General features: G+C 51.1%; 7 protein-coding genes across 7 annotated transcripts; 3 read left to right on the top strand and 4 right to left on the bottom strand.

Annotated features, from left to right (window-relative positions):
* Nucleotide 1: 1 nt before the first annotated feature.
* N7506_006877 (uncharacterized protein) lies at nucleotides 2-2387 on the bottom strand (the record flags this gene model as incomplete). Its single annotated transcript, XM_056956170.1, has 3 exons — nucleotides 2-1936; nucleotides 1986-2213; nucleotides 2307-2387. The coding sequence occupies 3 exons, from the start codon at nucleotides 2385-2387 to the stop codon at nucleotides 2-4; spliced, it is 2244 nt and encodes a 747-aa protein (XP_056810504.1).
* Nucleotides 2388-3545: 1158 nt separating this feature from the next.
* On the top strand, nucleotides 3546-4085 carry N7506_006876 (uncharacterized protein; the record flags this gene model as incomplete). Its single annotated transcript, XM_056956169.1, has 1 exon — nucleotides 3546-4085. The coding sequence occupies one exon, from the start codon at nucleotides 3546-3548 to the stop codon at nucleotides 4083-4085; it is 540 nt and encodes a 179-aa protein (XP_056810503.1).
* Nucleotides 4086-4382: 297 nt separating this feature from the next.
* N7506_006875 (Sfi1 family protein) lies at nucleotides 4383-7747 on the bottom strand (the record flags this gene model as incomplete). Its single annotated transcript, XM_056956168.1, has 2 exons — nucleotides 4383-7630; nucleotides 7684-7747. 2 exons carry the CDS (start codon nucleotides 7745-7747, stop codon nucleotides 4383-4385), a joined length of 3312 nt encoding a protein of 1103 aa, XP_056810502.1.
* Nucleotides 7748-8051: 304 nt separating this feature from the next.
* Nucleotides 8052-8336, top strand: N7506_006874 (uncharacterized protein; the record flags this gene model as incomplete). The annotated part of the gene is made up of 3 exons (XM_056956167.1): nucleotides 8052-8114; nucleotides 8167-8262; nucleotides 8316-8336. 3 exons carry the CDS (start codon nucleotides 8052-8054, stop codon nucleotides 8334-8336), a joined length of 180 nt encoding a protein of 59 aa, XP_056810501.1.
* A 240-nt stretch (nucleotides 8337-8576) lies between these two features.
* N7506_006873 (isoleucine--tRNA ligase ILS1) lies at nucleotides 8577-11869 on the bottom strand (the record flags this gene model as incomplete). The annotated part of the gene is made up of 2 exons (XM_056956166.1): nucleotides 8577-11381; nucleotides 11441-11869. The coding sequence occupies 2 exons, from the start codon at nucleotides 11867-11869 to the stop codon at nucleotides 8577-8579; spliced, it is 3234 nt and encodes a 1077-aa protein (XP_056810500.1).
* A 375-nt stretch (nucleotides 11870-12244) lies between these two features.
* On the bottom strand, nucleotides 12245-15484 carry rat1 (5'-3' exoribonculease Dhp1; the record flags this gene model as incomplete). Its single annotated transcript, XM_056956165.1, has 4 exons — nucleotides 12245-14581; nucleotides 14635-14760; nucleotides 14811-15091; nucleotides 15178-15484. The coding sequence occupies 4 exons, from the start codon at nucleotides 15482-15484 to the stop codon at nucleotides 12245-12247; spliced, it is 3051 nt and encodes a 1016-aa protein (XP_056810499.1).
* Nucleotides 15485-15929: 445 nt separating this feature from the next.
* N7506_006871 (uncharacterized protein) lies at nucleotides 15930-19861 on the top strand (the record flags this gene model as incomplete). The annotated part of the gene is made up of 5 exons (XM_056956164.1): nucleotides 15930-16205; nucleotides 16261-16311; nucleotides 16366-17103; nucleotides 17163-19733; nucleotides 19781-19861. 5 exons carry the CDS (start codon nucleotides 15930-15932, stop codon nucleotides 19859-19861), a joined length of 3717 nt encoding a protein of 1238 aa, XP_056810498.1.
* Nucleotides 19862-20618: the final 757 nt, after the last annotated feature.

Genomic DNA, 20618 nt, shown 5'->3' with positions numbered 1-20618 from the left:
CCTATAGGATGGGGGTGAGATCTCGAATCCAAATTTCTCGAACTTGCGTCCATGATGGCCGTGAATCCAGGTAGTCATAGCGAAGTTGCGATAAGAGAACGACCTTGTGGGGGAATCCCACGGCTAAAATGGACTGCTTGTCTGGTGTTGAGGTCCAGTCCAGGTCCCTAATGATATCATGTGCAGCGAAATGTTCCTCAAACTCGAGTTGCGCGTTATTCGTATCCCAAATAGTGAGGTGGGTCTTTGTCTCGTCAATGAGGGCTGCCTTCCGGATAGAGCTACCGGAAGCTAGCGCAGGATTTGTGATTCCTGTATCAACGGTGGATTGTAGTAGCCAGTCAATCTTGACATTCGTCGGATCGACCTTGGCGGTCCATGTCCTGACAACTCCGCTATTGGTGTAAGAGAGCGCGATATCAGTCGAGAATGAATCGAAGAATTTCGAAGTTTGGGCCTTTGGGCCAGCCGGGTCCACGGGGAGTATGTATGCGACCTCTTCATCTAAGCCCATATCAAACGTGCAGAATGCACGCATAATCTGATCTGGATTGGTTTCGGGTGTTGTTTTTCGGTCATCGAGACTAGGCGACCGCACTTCCCACACAATTCCGCGCATATCGGCCCATATTGTTGCGATATAGGCAACGCCTGGATGTGTTTCGGTGCTGGGGATTGACAAGACACAAAGGGGTTTCGTGGGTTTGGTAAACGGCAGAGAAGCCAGCTTCTTAGCATGGTTTGCGCTGAAATCCCACAGTGAGATGCCTTTGTGATGAAGATTGACCAGAAGATCAGTGTCGTCAATCACACACGTCCGATGAATATGCTCATCTGAGAGGAGAACACTCTTGTGCGCAATTGACCCCCCATTTCGGCGCTGCTGCTTCCACACAGTGGCTTTATTTTCATTAGTACGCGACACCAATGTATCGCCAGTTGCGTTGCGAACAATCTTCTTCACAGGAGCAGTGTGACCCGACCAAGAGGCCCTTTGGGTTATTCGCTTCTTGCGAGGCGCGGGATCGAAGAGGACATCCACGTGGGAGTCATACCACTCAATCCGGCCATCGTAGTGATGGACTAGAACAGTCAACTTGTCGTCGGATAATGTACTCTGGAATGCGCTAATTTGTGCATAGTCCTCTTGTGGTGCTCTGTCAAATGCAAATCCGAATTCCAAGCCCTCCACATGCAGAATATTGAAGACACTTAGATTGGTCTTTGCTTTGGAGCCAACGTCCTCCAATGCCCAGGCAGACATGTGTCCCTCGCCATCGGTGACAACGCATATCTCCGGGGCATTGCTCGCAACCTCGATAATATGTTCTAACGCATGATTCGCTCCGTTCCCGGTGCTTCGCTGAATAGCGCGCTCTGTTGCGACACAGAAATCGCGGCCATCAAGAATGAATCCATACCGTCGATGTGAGCCATGATGTTTGTCCGACGCAAGTCTCGGCTGAACCGACTTTCCCATGTCAATCTCCGTCCATAATTGCAACGCAGATAGTGCATGGTGGTCTGTCACAGCCCATACTCGAATCTTATTGTCGGCGCAAAATGTATAGAGAACGTTATCCATAGATTGTTCGGGATGCCGGGGTAGTCGCCAGTGTATGCCGGTCACAACGTCAGGATGTGGCAGATACGAGACCTCGAATCGAACCTCGTCTGCGCCGAACGCAAGTCGTCTCCAGATCTTGGCCAATCGGTCATACCGTCCGACTGTGACAATCAAAGCTGAATCAGGCGAGAACTGGGCAAATTTGACCGGCGCAGCAAGCTTCCTTTTCCATACTAGGCGCGGCTCATCGTTCATGAACCAAAGGGCGAGGCGGGAGTTACCCACTAGGAGCTCATTCGCGGAACCCCACGATAAAGTATAGATCGGTTCGTCGTCATCGGAGGCACGAAACGTGTTCAGGAGGGACCACTAAATCAACCCATGTATCAATATCAATCGTATCTCTCCACGTAAACACTTGGTAGTTCGGGCCACGTAGAGCGGGCTGGGTGCGCACCTTGAGCGTTTCACCCTGGATGCCATACGGCTGGTACACAAACACATCGGGGCCACCACAGACAGCAATCTTTCCAGACGATTCATCAATCACGACAGCTTCAAGTATATCGGTATCGTCGACGTAGATCGTTTGGAGGAGTGTTTGGGGACCGCCGAGGATGACCAGCGCATGACCAGAAATGTATGCCTATTGAGTGCGCGGGGCCAGAGTCAGCGACAACGAGCTTGAATCCAGCAATGGAGCTGTATGGCTAGACAATATAGTTGCTGGGATACTTACAACAACGCGAAGACCATTCCAGAGCGCCGTGCTGAACGACTGGAGCTTAGCTGGGGGTCTGCCTGGCAGTACCGCTCGCATAGAGGCGGTTGATTCGGAGGGACGCTCGTTGCGCTCAGAGCCACGTTACACCATTTCCAGGTCCAGTAAAATTGTATATGAGCGGATCGAGCTGCGAAGGGATGAAAAGGGGAAGGTCGACTGGTTTTGGGGGGTTGTTGGGGTAGACGGAGGGTAGGCGGAGGTCGATTACGCTGCCACTCCACTTAGTATGACCTCCTTCCAAGCCACATCAAGCTTGTCTACAATGACTTTAGGGTATATTGTATCTATATAGGCATTTTGTTAATCAATTGCCAGCTTCAGAATACCAGATTCCGAACATATAGCTCCTTTATTTCGTACTTATACAGCTTCCACTTCCAAAGTTCTAGGCAATACGTGATAAGCATCTAATCAATAGTCCCGAGGTCCGTTGTATATATCTCCTCAGTCTACATCCATGAATATTTCCAAGTTTATATCTTCCAATCCCCGCAGGTTGACTCAATATAAAAGGGTTGTCCAATGTTATTATCAACCCCAGGAGTATTGAAATCCTCCAAGGTTCCCAAGGTCTCCAGTCTACTCTTGCTTCCATACTTGGTAGCTTTTCTTACCTTCCTTGTTTGTTATTAGTTTCTTCGCCAAATTAGACCTTCTTACTTACTCCAAACCTGCCTCCATTACTATTTATTGTAATTTCCATTCTTTATTCAATAGACCTTAAGTGAACAGAGAATTAGTGATTGGAGATTCAGAGACTGTAAATCACGTGACAGACTACTATCTTGCACGAGAATCGTGAGGTCTTCAAACAACATCACCGATAATCGCCGCATTTCAAATGGCTTTTGTACTCTTTTCGAAGACACTGCGACGATTTCTATCGGTATGTTGTAGTCTCAAGGAGTGGATAGTGATTGCGTTGATTTCTCCTTTGTCACGCCTGATCCACTGGCCCACTCATCACGATATTGAAGCGGTATAACTCAAGCCCGTTTCTTTTCATTACAACAGTTTCCTGACCAACTTACATAGGGGCCTCAAAATGATTGTGAAGCAAATGAACCTAGACACGGAAAGGTCGAAACCATTACCAGAGATGCTCAAGGACAATTTATCTCTGGCGGGCTAACTGGGATTGTCGAACTCCTTGCTGATGGTACCGTCCTCAAATCGCCATTTCCTGACGCTGAAATGGAAAACCACATCCTGTACATTGCCAAAGAAGCCAGTATCTATCATCGCCTTGACCTGCATGAAAGGCTAGTACGGATGTTGGATCACTCCAGGGATGGCCTTATTCTTGAGTATATGGAAAACGGTGACATCAAACCGCGGAATTTCGTTTTGGACTCAACGCTCAATATCAAAATCATTGATTTCTCTGGCTCTTCGCTAGACGGGTCTAGACCGGCCTCTGGTGAGGGAACTCGATTCTATCTCCCACGACATTGGAGAGACCCACCTACCGTGGCTACAGATCTGTTTGCGCTCGGGTCGACTCTTTACGAGGTTTTTCAGGGGACCAGTCCCTACGAGGAGATTCCTAGCGATCAAGTGGAAGAAAGATTCAAGAGAAAGGAGTTCCCTGATGTTTCTGCTATTCCATACGGACAGATCATCAACCAGTGTTGGTTGTCCCAAGTCGATTCAGCTGAACATGTGCAGGCTTTCATGCGAGATGTAATTCGTAGCGAGCTCAACGCCGACCATATCCCTCATTTCGATGGTTAAGACATTGCTCCGACACAGACTTTGTCACGTATCAGTTTAGTATAGAGTTCTTGGTAGTTCCAAGGTTACGTAAATTTATTTCATAATTGATCATCTCATTCAGTCATGGCAAAAGTACAAAATCAATATACCCAAAACCCAAAAACCAGAACCCTTTCAGTTCGCTATATGTTGCGCCGGATGATGCATGGAATAAAACACGATCGCACCTATCAACAAATGAGAGGAAAGGTATAAGCACTGATGTACATGAAACCAAAGCAACGGCCAAGTTCCAATATTGGGACATAGAAGGGATCAAGGACGTCGGTTCGCCGACCTACGACCATCAGTCGGAGATTCAGGCGGTTCTTCGTCCACGAACCGAACGCTAGTACCGACCGAGCTTCGCCGGCCCGTGCGTGGCCGCTTGGAAGATGTAGTGAGAGCAGTTGTGGTCCCGGCGCGGAGCAGGCGGCTTGCGAAGGGTGTGCGCATGGGGGTGGCGGGGGTGGTAGAGAGTTGAGCGAGGGCTCGCGCTCGGGCTGCTCGTTTGGATGGAGAGGTAGTGAAGTTCGGGGTCGCCAATGGGCTTGCAGAGATCGGGTCATGAGAGGTGGCTTGAGAGGTTGATGTGATGTCGCTGAGCTTGAAGGGAGTTTCCGCGGGGTCTTGGGACCATGGGTCGAAGAGCGCAGACCCGGCACCATCCACGTTTCCATACGTTGACATCGGTCCTGGTGTCATGGATGGACCGGCGGTGTCACGGGCTTCAAGCTTCATACGGGCACTGTCAACCCAGTCGCGGAACATGTTCCTTGAGTGTTTTCGTAGGTTCCTCTCACGCATGGCTTCGGCCGTTTCGGCATGATTGCTGACCTGGAAAATGCGGAGGCTGAGCTTGCGAAGGGCACCAGATGCTCCGCGCAGAACGTGAAGGCGATGTACATTGTCTGCTTGGTCTTCCATCTCACGGCGGATAACGAAGGTCTCGGACATTTGCATGAGCTGGTCAAATGCAACTTGTCGGAAGTATGAATCGTCAGCATCCTGCACCTCCTGGATCCTCTTGTTCGTCTTCTCATGCCATTGAGCAAAGATATCGGACGTATCAACCAGCAATTTGTCCCGATCAACATCGGCAGCTTGTTGCTCCATATCCACGATGACCTGGGTTTTCGATGCCCAAGCAAACAAAGCCTTCGATGCAAGGTTGATTTTCACCATTCGTCGCACTTTGGCATACGCTTCTTGGCGTCGCCTCTTACCAGAATCGGACTTGGCTTTGCGCCATTGCTTCATCGACTTCTTCATTAAGAAATAGAACCGCGCATCTTGGGCCCAACCCTCCATTTTGATCACTTGCTGATGTCTTTCCCGCCAGATACCAAGTGACTCAGCTGCCAAGCGTGGAGCATAGAACTCCGACGCAATGTACTCTCGCTCACGCTGAAGCTGCACTTGGTCACGCCAAATCGCAAACTTAGATTGAACCAGAGACTCTGCCTGTTTCTCCTCATAAGCTTCCGCGTGGAAGAGTAAACGAGTGTAAGTATCTCGAGTGTTCGTCACAAATCGAGAAAAAACTTCTCGTTTGATGCGCTGCTCTCGGATTCTTCGCATCAATTCATATCGTTCCATTAGGATCCATTTGTACATGGCTTCCATCTTCAGACGCTCGTCAATTCGAGCGCGGAGCGCCAAACAGCGAAGAGTATCGTTCCACGAAATCCATGAATTACGTTGAATGCGATAACGATCCACGTCTTCGGCCTGCTGTATCATGCGGGCCTTGCCAACCCACTGTGAGAGAGCAGAGCGTAAAATTCTAGAGTCGACCATCAGAGAAACCTGAGAAGCAGCCGGAGCCAGCCGGGCCTGTATTCTCCATTCAACAAAGGTTTCTTTGAGATCGTGCTGACGTCGGGATCTCTGAACATCATGCTCAGCCATGGCAATGTCGCGCGAGTGTTGAGACCATGTTTGTAGAACCGAAATAAGAGATGATCGCTTGTTGTGGAGATCTATTTCATGATCACGCTCGCGGATGTTTCGGAAATTTCGAAGCCAGGACAGAAGCGAACGTCTTTTCAGTCTGTAGTCGGAAACTTCAAGAACGCGGCGATCACAGAAACACCACCACCAGTGCCAAAATGATGACTTTTGAACTTTTGAGTTGCGTACGGCAACTGCCTGATTCTCTGCATCCCTCAAGTCTTGAACCTTTTTTCGCCACGCTTGGAATGGCCTCTTCAACGCGAAACGCTGAGCCTTCAGTTCATTGACAGCGGTGATCTCACGCCAGGCTTTGAAGTATTTTACACTTAGAACGTGTTTTCGAGCAGCGGACGTGCGAGCTACCTCTTCCGATGTAAGCTGAGCCCAATGACTGAAAGCTTTGGTCATCAGATATAGCTCACGTGCACGGTTGGCACGCGTCTCAAGATGCTTGAAGAAACGATCTGTGCGAGCCGAATGGCGCTTCTCTTGAATGACTCCCAACCAAGGATCAAAAGCCTGTCTGAGAAGCAGACTGCGGTCATAGCTAGTCGCCAAGTTTTCCCTCGTCTCGCGAGTTTGTCGGGCTTGGAAGGCCTTTTTCAGCCAAAGTGTCAGAATGCGACGGCAGATCGACCGTTGTCTGTACATGTTGAAGGTCGATGCATCCCGAAGGAGATCTGAAAGCTGGGGACGGTAAAGGAACTCAGGGGGCACTTCTTCTTTCTCAAATGAATCATTCTCGGGGCCTTGCGACATGATCGACTCCACTTCTTGGGACTGCGAACTGTCCGAGGATTCAAGAGATGGGGATCGATGGGAACGCGAGGCTTCTGCTGCTCTCTTCGAGCGATCACGGGAAACAGCTGACCTTGCGATAACTCCATTTGTCAATGGAGGGGACTCTTCCGTTTCATGTTTGTTTTCCACACCATCAAATCTGCTCAGAAGCCGGCGGCCCACGTCCAAAAACTGACTGATCAATTGAGTACGATCCGGGGACTTCAGAGGTCCTGTATCTTTCTTATGGGTAGGTGACAATTTATGCTCAGAGAACTTGGGTTTACCAATCTCGAGTCGAGACATTGAGGAGCGAGAGCTGGGACGGTTGATGAAGCTTCTCTGTGTAGCGTCCTCGCCAATATCATATGTAGTGTTGAAGGATGCGCGCCGTCTTGGAGTCGGTGGCACACCATTCGGAATGTGTGAATGTTCATGTTCATGTTGATGGTCGTTGTTGTAATCAACAGACTGGCTGTGCGTAACCTCCACTGTATATTGACCAGAGTTTTGCGTCTCATTGATATTTGTCGATCCCTCGTCACCGAATTCAATCATGATCCCCATTTGCTGGAGCGCGTTCTCGAACTTGTCGTAGAGTGTCTCGCCGTGCACGCCTTTGCTTCCCATCTTGAACAAGAAGCGCAAGCACGCATGGCCCGGGTCCACGTTGACGCCATGTTCCCCAATGGCTTCATCATATGACTCGAAGAGCGCCCGGAATGGGAGTCGATTGACTTCGGGCTTGTGCTCGGCGCCGGAGATAACCTGGAAGAGGAAGCCGACATCTGTAACGCGGTCAGAGTACATTCAACGGCGGAGGGGATCAATGGTGTATTACCTTCATCTGAAAGAGATGAGCCCTCTTCGGTCACAGTTCGACGCTGAGAGGATATCGGAGGCATCGAAAATTCGCGATCTCAAGGCGCGCTTGTCGCATCTGGGTCATAGAGCTGCGGAACCAAATAGATCATCGCGAAAGCGGGATGCGCCAAAAGTACAATACATGCGCCAGTAGAGAGTTGCTTCGATCAGCACGTTCAAAGAAACAGAGTAAAGCATGCACTAACTGCACCGATTCGGGTTGTTTTGGTTGGCGCGACACAAACATGCAGATCACGTGGTGTTACGTAACATTATAGGAATTCTACATCGGCCTCAACTTCCACTTTAGTTGAGAGCGGTATATCATCAATTCTGTCTTTCAAGATGCCTGCCAGGACTCGACCCGTTGAGAAGATTGCTAAGGCCTCGGCCCAATGTTCTGCTGAGGTTGGTAGCCCGGTCGATCCCTTGCCGACCTGCATTACTGACATTCCTTCAGGTAGCGGCATACGGAAAGTGTGTTGTTACTGACTACAACTCAGTACACAAGGATATGTGTGCCAAAGAGTTCATGAGACTAAAGGACTGCTATCTTGTAAGTATTGGGCCAGTGCTGTGCAGTCTACTATGCTAATCACACCTCCACAGGCGGCTTCTAAGAAGGGCTAAGCAGCATTTCCACTGAAGCTGAGATGGGTAACAATACAAAGTCCATTCACTTGTGCAACCTTCCTGGACATAGCGGCGCAATTGGGATTTCTGGAAGACTTTTTATTTGTTTTGGATGGAGTTTGCTCTACTGTATCATATAATATGTATTCACAATGGGTTGAAGATCATAAGTACGTTTTCATTCAAGGGAATTTTAACAGTAGACTGCTATCTACACATGCTCTTTAAGACAAATTTCTAAAGCTTGAGAAGGCGCAGCAAGAAGGTGGCGTTCTGCACTTCCTGCTCTTCTTGGGAGATGGTACCCTCTTCCTCGCCGGTAGGGAGCTTATCGCTGGCGAACTCACTCTGGTCAACGGGACGGCGGAGAACCTTCTCGATCTCAGGGGCCTGAGACTTGAAGGCCTCGGTGATGCCAATGTTGTCAGGATCGGAGATGATGGTGTATTCCATCTTAACGTCATCAGTGGGGACCAGACCGGCCTTCTTGCGAAGACGCTGGATACGGTTGATGATCTCACGACCCAGACCCTGGTGAGCCAGCTCGGGGTACAGGTTGGCATCGAGGATGGTCAGAACATCGGAGTCGGTGTTCGTCTCGAGGGATTTGGAGTTCTCGTCTTCCTTAATGCCACGCTTGACAACGAGATCACCCTCAACAAGCTCGATACCATCAACGAGGATCTTCTTGTTGTGAAGGTATCCCTTCACGTCTTCACTGGTGAGTTGAGGCAGGGCCTTCTTGACCTTCTGGACATCCTTCTTCAGCTTCTTACCCAGCACAGGCCACTCGGCTTCGACAGAGTAGTGGACATTGTACTTGGCCTCGTCAGAAGAAAGCTCGAGGTCAAGCACGTTGAGCTCTGAGCGGATGTAGCTCTCGAGCGACTTGACGTCCTCAAGGTAGACGGGGTCGTTGTGAATCACAACAAGAGTCTTGAGAGGAGTCTTCAGACCGATGGCGCGGCGCTCGCGGCTCAGACGTCCGAGTTCAATGACCTTCTGCATGCGGGACACACGGCGCTCAACAGTGGCATCAAAGAGCTCTTCACGGACCTCGGGGAAGGGAAGGAAGTGGACACAGCGGCTGTCTACACCGCGCAGGGACTCGGGGATATGGGGGAGAAGACGCTGGTAGATGTTGTCGGTGAGGAAGGGAGTGAAGGGGGCAAGGCCTCGGACCAGGGTGTAGAGAACCTCGAAGAGAGTGTTGAGAGCGTGCAAGGTGTCATCAACGCCGTTCTCACCCTTAAGACGCTTGCGGTTGAAGCGAATGTACCAGTTTGTGGTGTTGTCGATGAGCTCGAGAAGTCGAGGCACGACGGTGTACAGTCTGTAAGCAGCCATCTCCTGGTTGACCCACTTGAGCAGGCTCTGGGTGCTGGCCAAGATCCAACGATCGAAAACGTTCTCGTTAGTGCGCTCCGCGGAGGGATCAAAGATGAAGTCAACGTCAGAGGCCTTCTTCAGAAGGGCGACTTGGCCCTCAAAGAACTTGTAGCTGTTCCACAAGGGCAGCAGCACCTTGCCGACAATTTCCTTGACGCCGCTCTCCTTGAATCTCAAGGGCTCGGCACGAACAACAGGAGAGTTGATCATGTATAGACGGAGAGCATCGGAACCGTACGAGTTCATCACCAGAGTTGGGTCAGGGTAGTTTTGCAAACGCTTGGACATCTTGCGGCCGTCCTCAGCAAGAACAATACCGTTGACAACGACGTTCTTGTAAGGAAGCTTGTTACGCAAGTGCATACCAATAACGGAAAGCACGTAGAACCAACCGCGAGTTTGGTCAAGACCTTCAGCAATGAAGTCGGCAGGGAAGCTGTCCTCGAACTGCTCCTTGTTCTCGAAGGGGTAGTGCTGACTGGCGTAGGGCATAGCACCACTCTCGAACCAGCAATCAAACACCTCGGAGACTCGGCGAAGAACACCCTTGCCCTGCTTGCTGGGGATGGTGATGTGGTCGACCTTGTCACGGTGAATGTCGTGGAGCTCACCCTCGTAGCCACTCAACTCGCGAAGCTGCTCGATGCTACCAACGGCGACAACCTCCTTGAAGTCATCACTGACCCAGAGAGGCAAAGGAGTTCCCCAGAAACGGTTGCGAGAAACATTCCAGTCGTGGGCGTTGCGGATCCAGCTGGCGAATCTGCGCTCCTTGACGTTGGATGGAACCCAATGAGACTTCTCAATACCCTCGAGGATATCGGGAATGATGGGCTTAACCTTCACAAACCACGATGGAACAGCGCGGTAAATGAGAGGGGTGTCAGATCGCCAACAGAAAGGATAACTGTGAGTAATCTGGCTGTCAACAAGGACACGACCATTGCCCTTGAGGAGCTTGATGATGCCCTTATCAGCGGCCTTGACGTTCTGGCCCACGAAATCGCGGACCTCGGCAGTGAAACAACCTTGGGCGTCAATGGGGTTGGGAGGAAGACGAGTTTCGTTGATAACGTCGTGTTCCATGGCGACCCGGTAATCGTCCTCACCGAATGCGGGGGCTTGGTGGACGATACCAACACCATCCTCAGCAGTGACATACTCGTCATTCAGCACACGGAAACCAGCCTCCTTGAACTCATCGTAGAAGTAGTCGAAGAGAGGCGCGTACTTCCATCCCAGCATATCGGAACCCTTAATGCGGTCGACAATCTTGAACTTGGCCTTCTTAGGGTCCTTGTAAATAGTCCGGAGGAGAGCTTCCAGCAGGATATAGTTCTTCTTCGTGGCCTCGTCGTAGATCTTGACGTACTCGAAATTGGGGTTGGCACAAAGGCCGATGTGGGATGGGAGGGTCCATGGGGTGGTGGTCCATGCAAGCAGACAGGTCTCGGGGTCATCCAACAGAGGGAAGGTCACCACAATAGCAGGGTCCTGGACGTCCTTGTAGTTCTGTTGCGCCTCAAAGTTGCTGAGCGGGGTGTTAAGGGCAGTGGAGTAGGGCATGACACGGTATCCACGGTAGACAAGGCCCTTGTCGAAGAGCTCCTTGAAAACCCACCAGACTGATTCCATGAACGAGGGGTTCATAGTCTAGAAAGCGATTTGAGTCAGCTAAGGCAAGTTCGTCGACACGCGAGCGTGATATTTACCTTGTAGTCATTGTCGAAATCAATCCAACGACCCAGGCGATCAATAGTTTGGCGCCATTCAGTAGAGTATCGCATAACAATAGCACGGCACTCCTCGTTGTACTTTTCGATACCGATCTCCTGGACCGCCTGCAGACCGGACATGCCGAGCTTCTTGTCAATTTCATATTCAATTGGCACACCGTGAGTGTCCCAACCGAAGCGACGCTCGACGTGATAGCCCTTCATGGACCAGTATCGGGGAATGACATCCTTAATAGTCGAGGCAAGCAGGTGGCCGTAGTGAGGCAATCCTGTAGCAAAGGGTGGGCCGTCGAAGAAAGAGTATCGAGGCTTGTCGTTTGAGAGTTCGACCTGGCGCTTGAAGGCATCGATCTCCCTCCACCGAGAGAGAACGAGCTCTTCCTCCGCAGGGAAATCAATCGACATGGCTAAATTGATATGCAAAAGTGAGAGGTTTGCAAATCGCAAAGGGCACGATAGTGACTCACCCCACCTCGATTTTTTGCCCGTGCGCCTTGCGCCTTTCACCCCTCCGTGGGCTATACCGCCTTCCACAAAGGGACAGACTCTATAGAGCTGTTGTGAACGACCACGCGAAGTGAGTTGGATCGTAGGAAAATGGTTCTACATGGAAAAGATGATTGCAAAAACGCAAGTTAAATTGATTTTGAAACCGCCCCTAACTCCATTTATCCCCAGGACATCAAGCCCTATGATCAGTGTTGCCGGATAGTATGGCAGCAGTATTGAAAGAACCAGAATAATCACAATGAAAAAGAGGATGCAAGATCATGTCTCGATTTAGTAGCGACCATATCCACCTCCACCTCCACCTTGGCCTTGGTAATTTCCGCGGCCTCTTCCTCCACGATAACCGCCGCCGCCTCGGCCTCCGCGATAATCGTTCGAGCCGTAGCCGCCTCCTTGATACCCATTGTTGTATTGACCGCCCTGGTTATACTGATTGTAATGAGCAGGGGGTTGTTGATAACCTTGTTGGGGTGGGTATTGGTTGGCCATTCCACCACGTGGAGGAGGGGGAGGTCCTCTGGAGTAACCTCCGTATCCTTGACCAGGGGGCACCCACCCAGGAGGCACCATGTGAGCTCCGGCGGGACCACCCGGAGGTCCGGGGGCAAAGTTGGGATCAAGATGACCGGCGAATGGGTTCGGGCGATCATTTTGAGGGCGATCACCTTGGTAGCCACCGCGGCCACCGCGGCCTCGGCCTTGGAAAGGAGCACCACCGAAGGATCGGCCTGAGTTCTGAGCACGACCCTTGGTGGCTCTGATGTCACTCGAGTCCAGCATTGGTGTCGGCAGCTTCACGCCGCGCAGCAGCATGGACTTGTGAACATGAGACGACTTGGGGAGTGTGTACAACACCGTGAGAGAACGGTCCTCATCAACTCCGGGCATGCCGTGTGCCTCCAGGGGCGAGACCAACGAGCTGTGGGGAATGTAGGTATCGCTACGCTCGGCAATACCTGCCAGGCCCGCGCTGAGGTCTTGCTTGATCGGGTACTGCGCAGGGCCTGGTTTCTTGGAATAGAAGTTGGAAACAAGATCTTGGTACAGTGGGTTCCGGTCAGATAGAAGCAGGACTTCGGAGCCATGGGTGTTGCGACTTCTCTCCTCCTCGGTCAGAAGAGGATAGACGGTTCCCATAGCCTCGAGAAGGCGGTTTGCGTCGATGAAGGGCAGAAGAATTACACCCTGCCACGCGAACTTCTTACCGTTGAGATCGAGCGGGAAATCCTCTGGATAGAAATCAATGATAGGGGAGTTCGCATCTTCCATCAGAGGATGGAAAACCTTAGGCAGCGCGTGGTTAGATTGGGCGGGAAGCACACCCATCAGCTGCTCAAAGGGTCTGAACGGTTTGCCTTGGTCAAACTCCACCGGCATATCCGCGATATCGACGAAATCGGCAGCAAAGGGCGCGTAGTGGTGGGGGTAGTACCAACTCCAGCTAGGACATCCTTGGAAATAGTATCGAAGAACCCAGCATAGGCCTAGGGCATAGTCACGAGCGACCTGGTGGCGGAACTCGTGGTTCTTGGGATCCACATTGAACTTTTGCTCGTAGTATCTATCAGCGTAACCTGGTTCCCAGAGCATGACAGTGTCCTCGGGCATTTCATCTGTCTTCGGCTTCTCAACGGCGGGAGGAGGCGGAGGGGAGTCTCTGCCCGGGGTTCCCGCCTCGCCGTCCTCTTGATCGGCTGCCTCAGCTTTGCGCTTTCCGAGTGCCGAAGATGTATCTTCAACCGGTGTCTCACTGGGCTCAGGCTCGTTCTGCTTGCCCTTCATGAGCTTGCTCTTCAACACGGCAGCGGCACTCTTGTTCTCCATATTGGCACGATACACGGCACCACGGTTGGTGACCATGTCATGAGTCAGCTCCCTGGTCTCCTTTGCCAAATTACCACGACCGGGAGTGATCAGTTCCATAGGTGGGACTATCTCAGCAGGACCACCAGAGCGACCGCCAGACTTAGCGTCGTATTGCGGTGAACTGCGTCTGCGCTTTTGGGAGCGCTCCGCATTGCGGGCCTCATCCTGTTCCTTGCGTCTCTTCTCATTGGCTTGCTTCCTCTCCTCCGCTTGTCTACGGCGGCGGAAGATAGCGTCTTCTTGTTTGGCCAGTCCTTGCAAGATGATTTGGGCATTTTTCAGCTCGACACTTCCATCTTTAGTAAGGTAGCTACCCATGGCAGGAAGATTGTCACGCCAGATCGCAATCAGTGTGTCGATACCATTCTCACGAATATCCAGGGAGGGCAAGTGAGGAAGGAAATCGTTTCCGACGAAGAAACACATGAACACCCAGTCATCAAGGGCACGTTCCAAGTCGAAGGGGAAGGGCTGCTGGGGAACACGAAGTTCAACCGCAAGATATTCTCTAAGCACAGCGACATGTAGCCAAATGAATGGCTTCAGAGGAGCAGCGTTTTGCTTTTCATCAAATTCTCCATTCTTCTCCTTAGGGCGACCTAGACACTCTTCGGCCTTGTGTCCATTCTGCCCACACAGCCTACATCCCCGACCTCTTGAGTCTTGAGCGAAAACGTCTTCTCGCAAAACTCTAAAGTAGGGCTCGTGTGTGCCAAGACCCAACATGATCAGATCGGCATCCTAAAAGGGTTAGCATGATAGGCCATAAAGCGGAATTGGGACAAAAGGCTTACCAGACCGTAAATGACATGACGAGTGTTAGGGTCATGATCAGGCGATGCGCGCTGCGATCGCACAAAGTTCATAATCTTGTGCTCTCCTTCTCCGGGAACCGTGGCATCCGAGATGATGATTTTCAACTAGAAAGGTCAGCATTTGCTCCAGGACAGGCCAAGAGGTCACAACGTACGTTTTCCCAACCAGGGTCAGTGTTGAGCTTGTAGGCAATCCAGTATCGTAGCGAGGCTGCCAGGATATCCATGAAAGGTGTTCCAGGCGTGATGACGTTACTATCCCATGTTTTCTGGACAACTTCCTCCCGAATGTAATCCTCGCCGGTTTTCGTCTTGTGCTGCTGAGCGAGCATCTTATGGAGTTCCTCCTTCTTTGCGTCGTTCTCTCTGGCTTCTTGCGCGGAGCGGAATCGACGTGCGCGCTGCTGGTTCATCTTGGCTCTGGGGGCAACACCATCTAAACGTGAAATCGAGGTTCATTAGTGAGCTGCGCTTGGATGAGAGCGGTTGAGGAATCCCAAATCATCAGGGGGGGACACATACCAATGGCGATCATGAGAAGCTTCCTTGGGCGCACCATGTTCACGACGCGATCAGTGTACTTGTAGATCTCCAGCATCATCTCCTGCTCATCCGCTGGAGGGGGCTTGCCCTCAGGGTGCGTACAAGGATGGACGATACCGTTCATATCGAGGTAAAGGTTATCCTGCTCCTCGCCATTAGGGTTGGGGCCGGTGATGTCCAACGGGATTTCTTCGCCGTCCACTTGTTGGGCTTGCTCCTCAATAACCGGAGAAATAATCTTCGGATATTTGTTGGAGAGCCATCGGAAAAGCGCAGGGACACCCATATTGGCGATGCGACACTTCTGGAATCAAGGCGTGGGTGAGATCAGTGAGCGTTGTCGCAATCGGTTCACAGGACTCGTGTGGGCGCGGGTGCAGTTTCACGTTCGTGGGTCTCACGCGGTGAGCTGCAAGTGAGTAATATATCCAAATTTCCCCGAACCAAGTAGTAACACAAGATGCAACCGCAGAGATGATCGCGGTGCTAGGTTTGGGAGGTTAACCGTGAGCTTCCCGGTTGACGAAAAGATAAAATGCGGGCGGTCGGGGATTCTGCAATCAAAGCCGAGAGCGGTAGCCCCCTTGGGCAGCGGCGGCAGGACAGCTTGCTGTTGTACTTGGACGAATTGATCAACTTGACCATTCCTCTGGCTTTAATATTTTCTTTAGATGACTATCAATTCCTACGCCCTCGGCCGGCGGTGACCATGATATTGAAACCCCACCACGATGTTCCGAATTATTGAATCACAAGCTCCGCCAAAACAAACGGCGACGGACACAATCGATGTATTGAGCAGTAGGCTACAGAGTGCTACACTGTTGGAGGATCGCCGAGCCGCTATTCAGGGTCTCAGAAGCTTTGCGAAGCTATATCCAGCGTCTGTTGCCTCGGGTGGCCTGCGATCACTGATCAGCAGTCTACAAAATGACGGCGAAGACGTGGACACCATAAAAGTGGTCCTCGAGACCCTTTTGATGCTCTTCACGCCAGATGAAAATAGCGTGGGTACCTGTCTCTGTACAATACAATGGTCCAATTCCTAATAGCCAGCTATAGCCTGAAGCATCGGATGAAATAGCTTTGTGGCTTGCGGACTCATTTACTCAGGTACGAATCGTGATATATTTCCAAAGATTATTCTGTCCACTCACGATTTAAAAGCGACAAGATAATATCACCACCCTTCTCGATTTACTCGAAGCCCGCGAATTCTATTCTCGTCTATATTCTCTACAATTGATTTCACACATCTGCAGCGCACGACCGGAACGAACACAAGAATGCATTTTCACAGCGCCACTCGGCATTTCCAAATTGGTCAATGTCCTGACCGACTCGAGGGAACCGGTGCGGAACGGTATGTCTTGCCAAACACTACAATCGCTTCTGGTTAACTACGGAACGCTGACCGGCAGTGTTTTCTTCCAATTGTTAGAGGCTCTCGTATTACTTATTGCTCTTACACCTACCTCCGAGGAACTGCAGAAACTTGTCGCATTTGAGAACACATTTGAAATTCTTCTTGATCTTATTAACAAGGAAGGAGCATTGAGCCTTGGAACCGAGGTCGTTGAGGACTGCTTGTCCTTGTTGGCCCACCTCCTGAGATTCAATATCTCCAATCAGTCATCTTTCCGAGAGACTGGCTGTGTGAAGAGAGTGACACATCTTCTGCATGAATGCCAGCAAGAGCCAGAGGGGGACGAGCCGCTGCCGGAATGGACTTTAGTGCACCGAGACAAGAACGTCTGGGGCCTGTTGGCCATCATCCAGCTATTTCTGATCCGCGGCAGCGCGAGCACACCTATCAACCAAACTGCGTTTTGGCAAAATGGCGTTACAGAACAGGTTCTGAGCATTGCATTTGGTCAACGATTCAGTGTCAGCGTAACAGCAAAGGTGAGATGCACTTCTAGATCAGTTAGACCTGTCAACATTTCAAAGACTGACAGCTCCAGGCGTTGTCAACTTGTGCTGATCTCATCCGTGGCAATTCGCCTTTACAAGAGAGATTCGGTGACATCGAGGTCTTGTGGGGCTCTCATAGCCGCGGCGATGCGACTGTCAATGGCAACGGCAATGTCAACGAGCCTTTACGAATCAATGTCATTGAGGCTTTCCTGAAACTCAGTCTTGAGCCTGCCCCCAACAACCTTTTGGATGCCCGTCTTGCAGCTTGCGAATGCATGAAAGCGTTCTTCGCTCATCACCCTGGGATTCGCATGCACGTGCTCAGGCGAGCCATTGAAGGGCATACCAGCGGGCAAGATGCCATTCCCAATATCATATCTGTGTTGCTCACTGCGCCGGAATCGCGAGGAAATGCTGACCCATATCAAGTATGGATGGCTTGCGTTTTGATGTTCCACTTGATCTTCGACGATGGCGAGGCGAAGGCGACTGCTATGAAAGTTACCGAAGGCGACGCCGAGAGTGGTGAAGAAGTCGTTACAAGCGTCCAATCAGTTGTTGGCAATCTCATCACTGGGCTGCAGCGCGGCGATGATGAAAGAATCACTGTCGGATATCTGATGCTCCTCTGTGGTTGGTTGTTTGAAGACCCAGATGTCGTCAATGATCTATTGGGAGAAGGTAGTAGCATTCAGACCTTGCTGCAAGAAATTAAGCACCAGCGCGCTCCGAGCAAGCTGGTACCTGGTCTGTGCACTGTGCTGCTGGGAATTATCTACGAGTTCTCTACCAAGGACTCCCCAATCCCTCGCCTTACACTCCACAAACTGCTTATTGAGCAGCTCGGCAGGGAGCAATACATCGACAAGATCACACGACTTCGAGAGTGTCCACTGGTCCGTGACTTCGAGGTCCTACCCCAGAACGCGGGAAGTCAGCTTGAAGGAGGACTGCCGGAAGTCTTCTTCGACCGCGCATTCGTTGAGTTCCTGAAGGACAACTTCAGTCGCCTACTGCGTGCAATTGATAGAGAACCCGGTTTTGAGGTTTCAGTCGTCGCCAATGGCGTGGAGAAGGGAGTCTCGCGTGAACTTGTGGACACTTTACGAGCCGAGATTGAAGACCGTACTCAGACACTCCAAAAGTTGGAGTCTGACCTTGTGGAAATTCAAAGGAAGCTTGATCAGGAGCAATTAGATCACCGGAAGACAAAGGAGTCCGGCACTGTGGAGTTGTCAAAGGCTCAGCAGTCCAGCCAATCCCTCCAACAGAGTCACGCGAAAGAGCTTTCCCAACAACTCGCGAAACTGGAAGATCAGCACAACCGGTCAAGAAGTGAACTGCTGAAGCAACATGGTGAGCAGCTTCGAGCCCTTGAAACTCAACTCAAGCAAGCTCTTGCACAAGCAGAGGGCCAAGACAAACAGGCTAAACAAGCAAGAGAGCACCATGAGCGAGAAGTGGCTGGCTTGCAGCAGAAGATTCGTGGCATGGAGGCGGAACTTACTCGCATTCGTGGGCAGCACACAACTGAGATTTCTGACCTCAACAAGAAGATTCAAGACCTGAAGAGCAGCGTCAACCAGTCAAAATCTGCACACGGCAGTGAGGTTGCGGGGCTCCAAAAACAGATTCAAACTCTTGAGGGTCTGAAAGCAACCAGTGATGGACAGGTTGCTGATCTCAGCAGAAAAATTCAAGAGTCCCAGAGCGCGATCGACCAGTCGAAAAATTCCCACAGCGCAGAGGTTGCTAGTCTTCAAAAGAAAATAGAAGATCTCGAGGCTACCAGGAAGTCTCAAGACGGACAGATTGCAGGTCTTGAGGAGACCATTCAGGATCTTGAGGGCACGAAAACCTCTCACGATGCAAATGTTGCGGCTCTTAAGAAAGAGATCCAAGATATGGAGGCAACCAAGAAATCTCATGATGAACAGGTTGCAGCCCTCGAGCAGAAGGTCCAGGATCTCGAGGCAACTAAGAAGTCTCACGATGAACAGGTTGCCGATCTCAACAAGAAGCTCTCGGAGTTCCAGAACAAGAAGGGGTCCCATGACGGACAAATTGCCGATCTTACAAAGAAGCTCCAGGATCTTGACTCTACGCTGGCCACAGCCCAACAGCAGCACGAGAAGGAAGCCAGCGATTACAAGAGCAAGATCACCACTTTGGAGACCAGCCTCTCCACAAGCAAAGAAGAACGTGAGACCGCAGTCACTGGCCATGAACAAAAGATTGGGACTCTGGAATCCAGCTTGAAATCTGCCCAAGCGGAACACGAAGCCGAAATCGCTACCCTGAAAAAGTCCGTCTCGAACCTCGAGTCAGAGCTCACCAAAGCCCAGAAATCCAGCAAGGATCTTGAGACCGCTTCAAAGGGCTCGGCATCCGAGACTTCTGCGCTGGAAGCACGGGCCAAGGAGGCAGAGGCAAAGGCCAAGGAAGCCGAGTCACAGGCCCGCACTGCGACCGATGCTCTGAAAACCATTCAGCAACAGCTTGAAAAGGCCAATGCGGAAGCCAAGGAAAAGGAGGAAGCTCGGCAGTCAGCACAGTCAGAACTGGAGGACCTGCTTATCGTCTTTGGGGATTTGGAGGCCAAGAGAACCGAAGACAAGGTGTGTTTACTATCGATCTATGGCGGGACATTACTAACATATCCTAGAACCGACTCAAGGAGCTTGGTCAAGAGGTTTCCGAGGCTGAGGATGAGGATGATGAGGACGAGGATGAGGACGATGAATGAAAATGATATGCCTAATCAGTACATAGCAGGCAATTCAGTTTTTCTATTCTCATGTATGAATCTATTTCAATTGATCGGCGCGTGATCTTTGATGCTCTGTTGCTGTTGTGGAGTACCCGTGGACCTCGCTGCTTCCAAGGTTGAGGGACAACCCTGGAGACGAACTAAGGCTCGGATCTTCGATTTAGACCTCGTATCCACCCTCTTACGGAATTTTCCTATAAGAACTGCATCTTTCAGGCAATGATTTGAAGCCAATGCCGGTCGCTCGGAGCTAGCATCGTTTGTTCAAAATTTGGTCGAAACAAGGCCTGACTGTCTGTCAGCTCCATCGCAGAGGTTGGTGGGCGCTACAACTATAGACAAGGATCCCTTGTCAGGTAGATTCAATACATGTGAGAAGATAAGCACTATTGTCTGCTGCTGAGCAAATGGCCAATCGGTTCGGAGTACACCGTCATTTTGCATGTATGCCCAGATGATGAAGCAATCTATGTACTCCATACGGTTACTTGCAGGGGATTTTCAACACTTGTAGCACGAAACCCTGATCACTGGAGCACTCCGTACTCCGTATGGGTCACCCGATCCCGGTGGAGAAAGACCTTGGTGGGAGCCAGAGAGAGAATAATATCCGAAAGCACCACCGCCAGTCCCGGGCCCACGACACGCACACCAGATTAGTAAAAGCTGAAGGGCTGTATGCGAGATCGGCAGGGAGGATGTCCAGACACGGGAGCCCGGACAAACTCGGCAA

Source organism: Penicillium brevicompactum (assembly GCF_028827555.1).
Source record: "Penicillium brevicompactum strain IBT 35665 chromosome Unknown utg000005l_segment0_segment0, whole genome shotgun sequence".
Classification (NCBI taxonomy): Eukaryota; Fungi; Ascomycota; class Eurotiomycetes; order Eurotiales; family Aspergillaceae; genus Penicillium; species Penicillium brevicompactum.
Note: the sequence above shows the minus strand (reverse complement) of the source record. Positions and strands in the feature narration are given on the sequence as shown.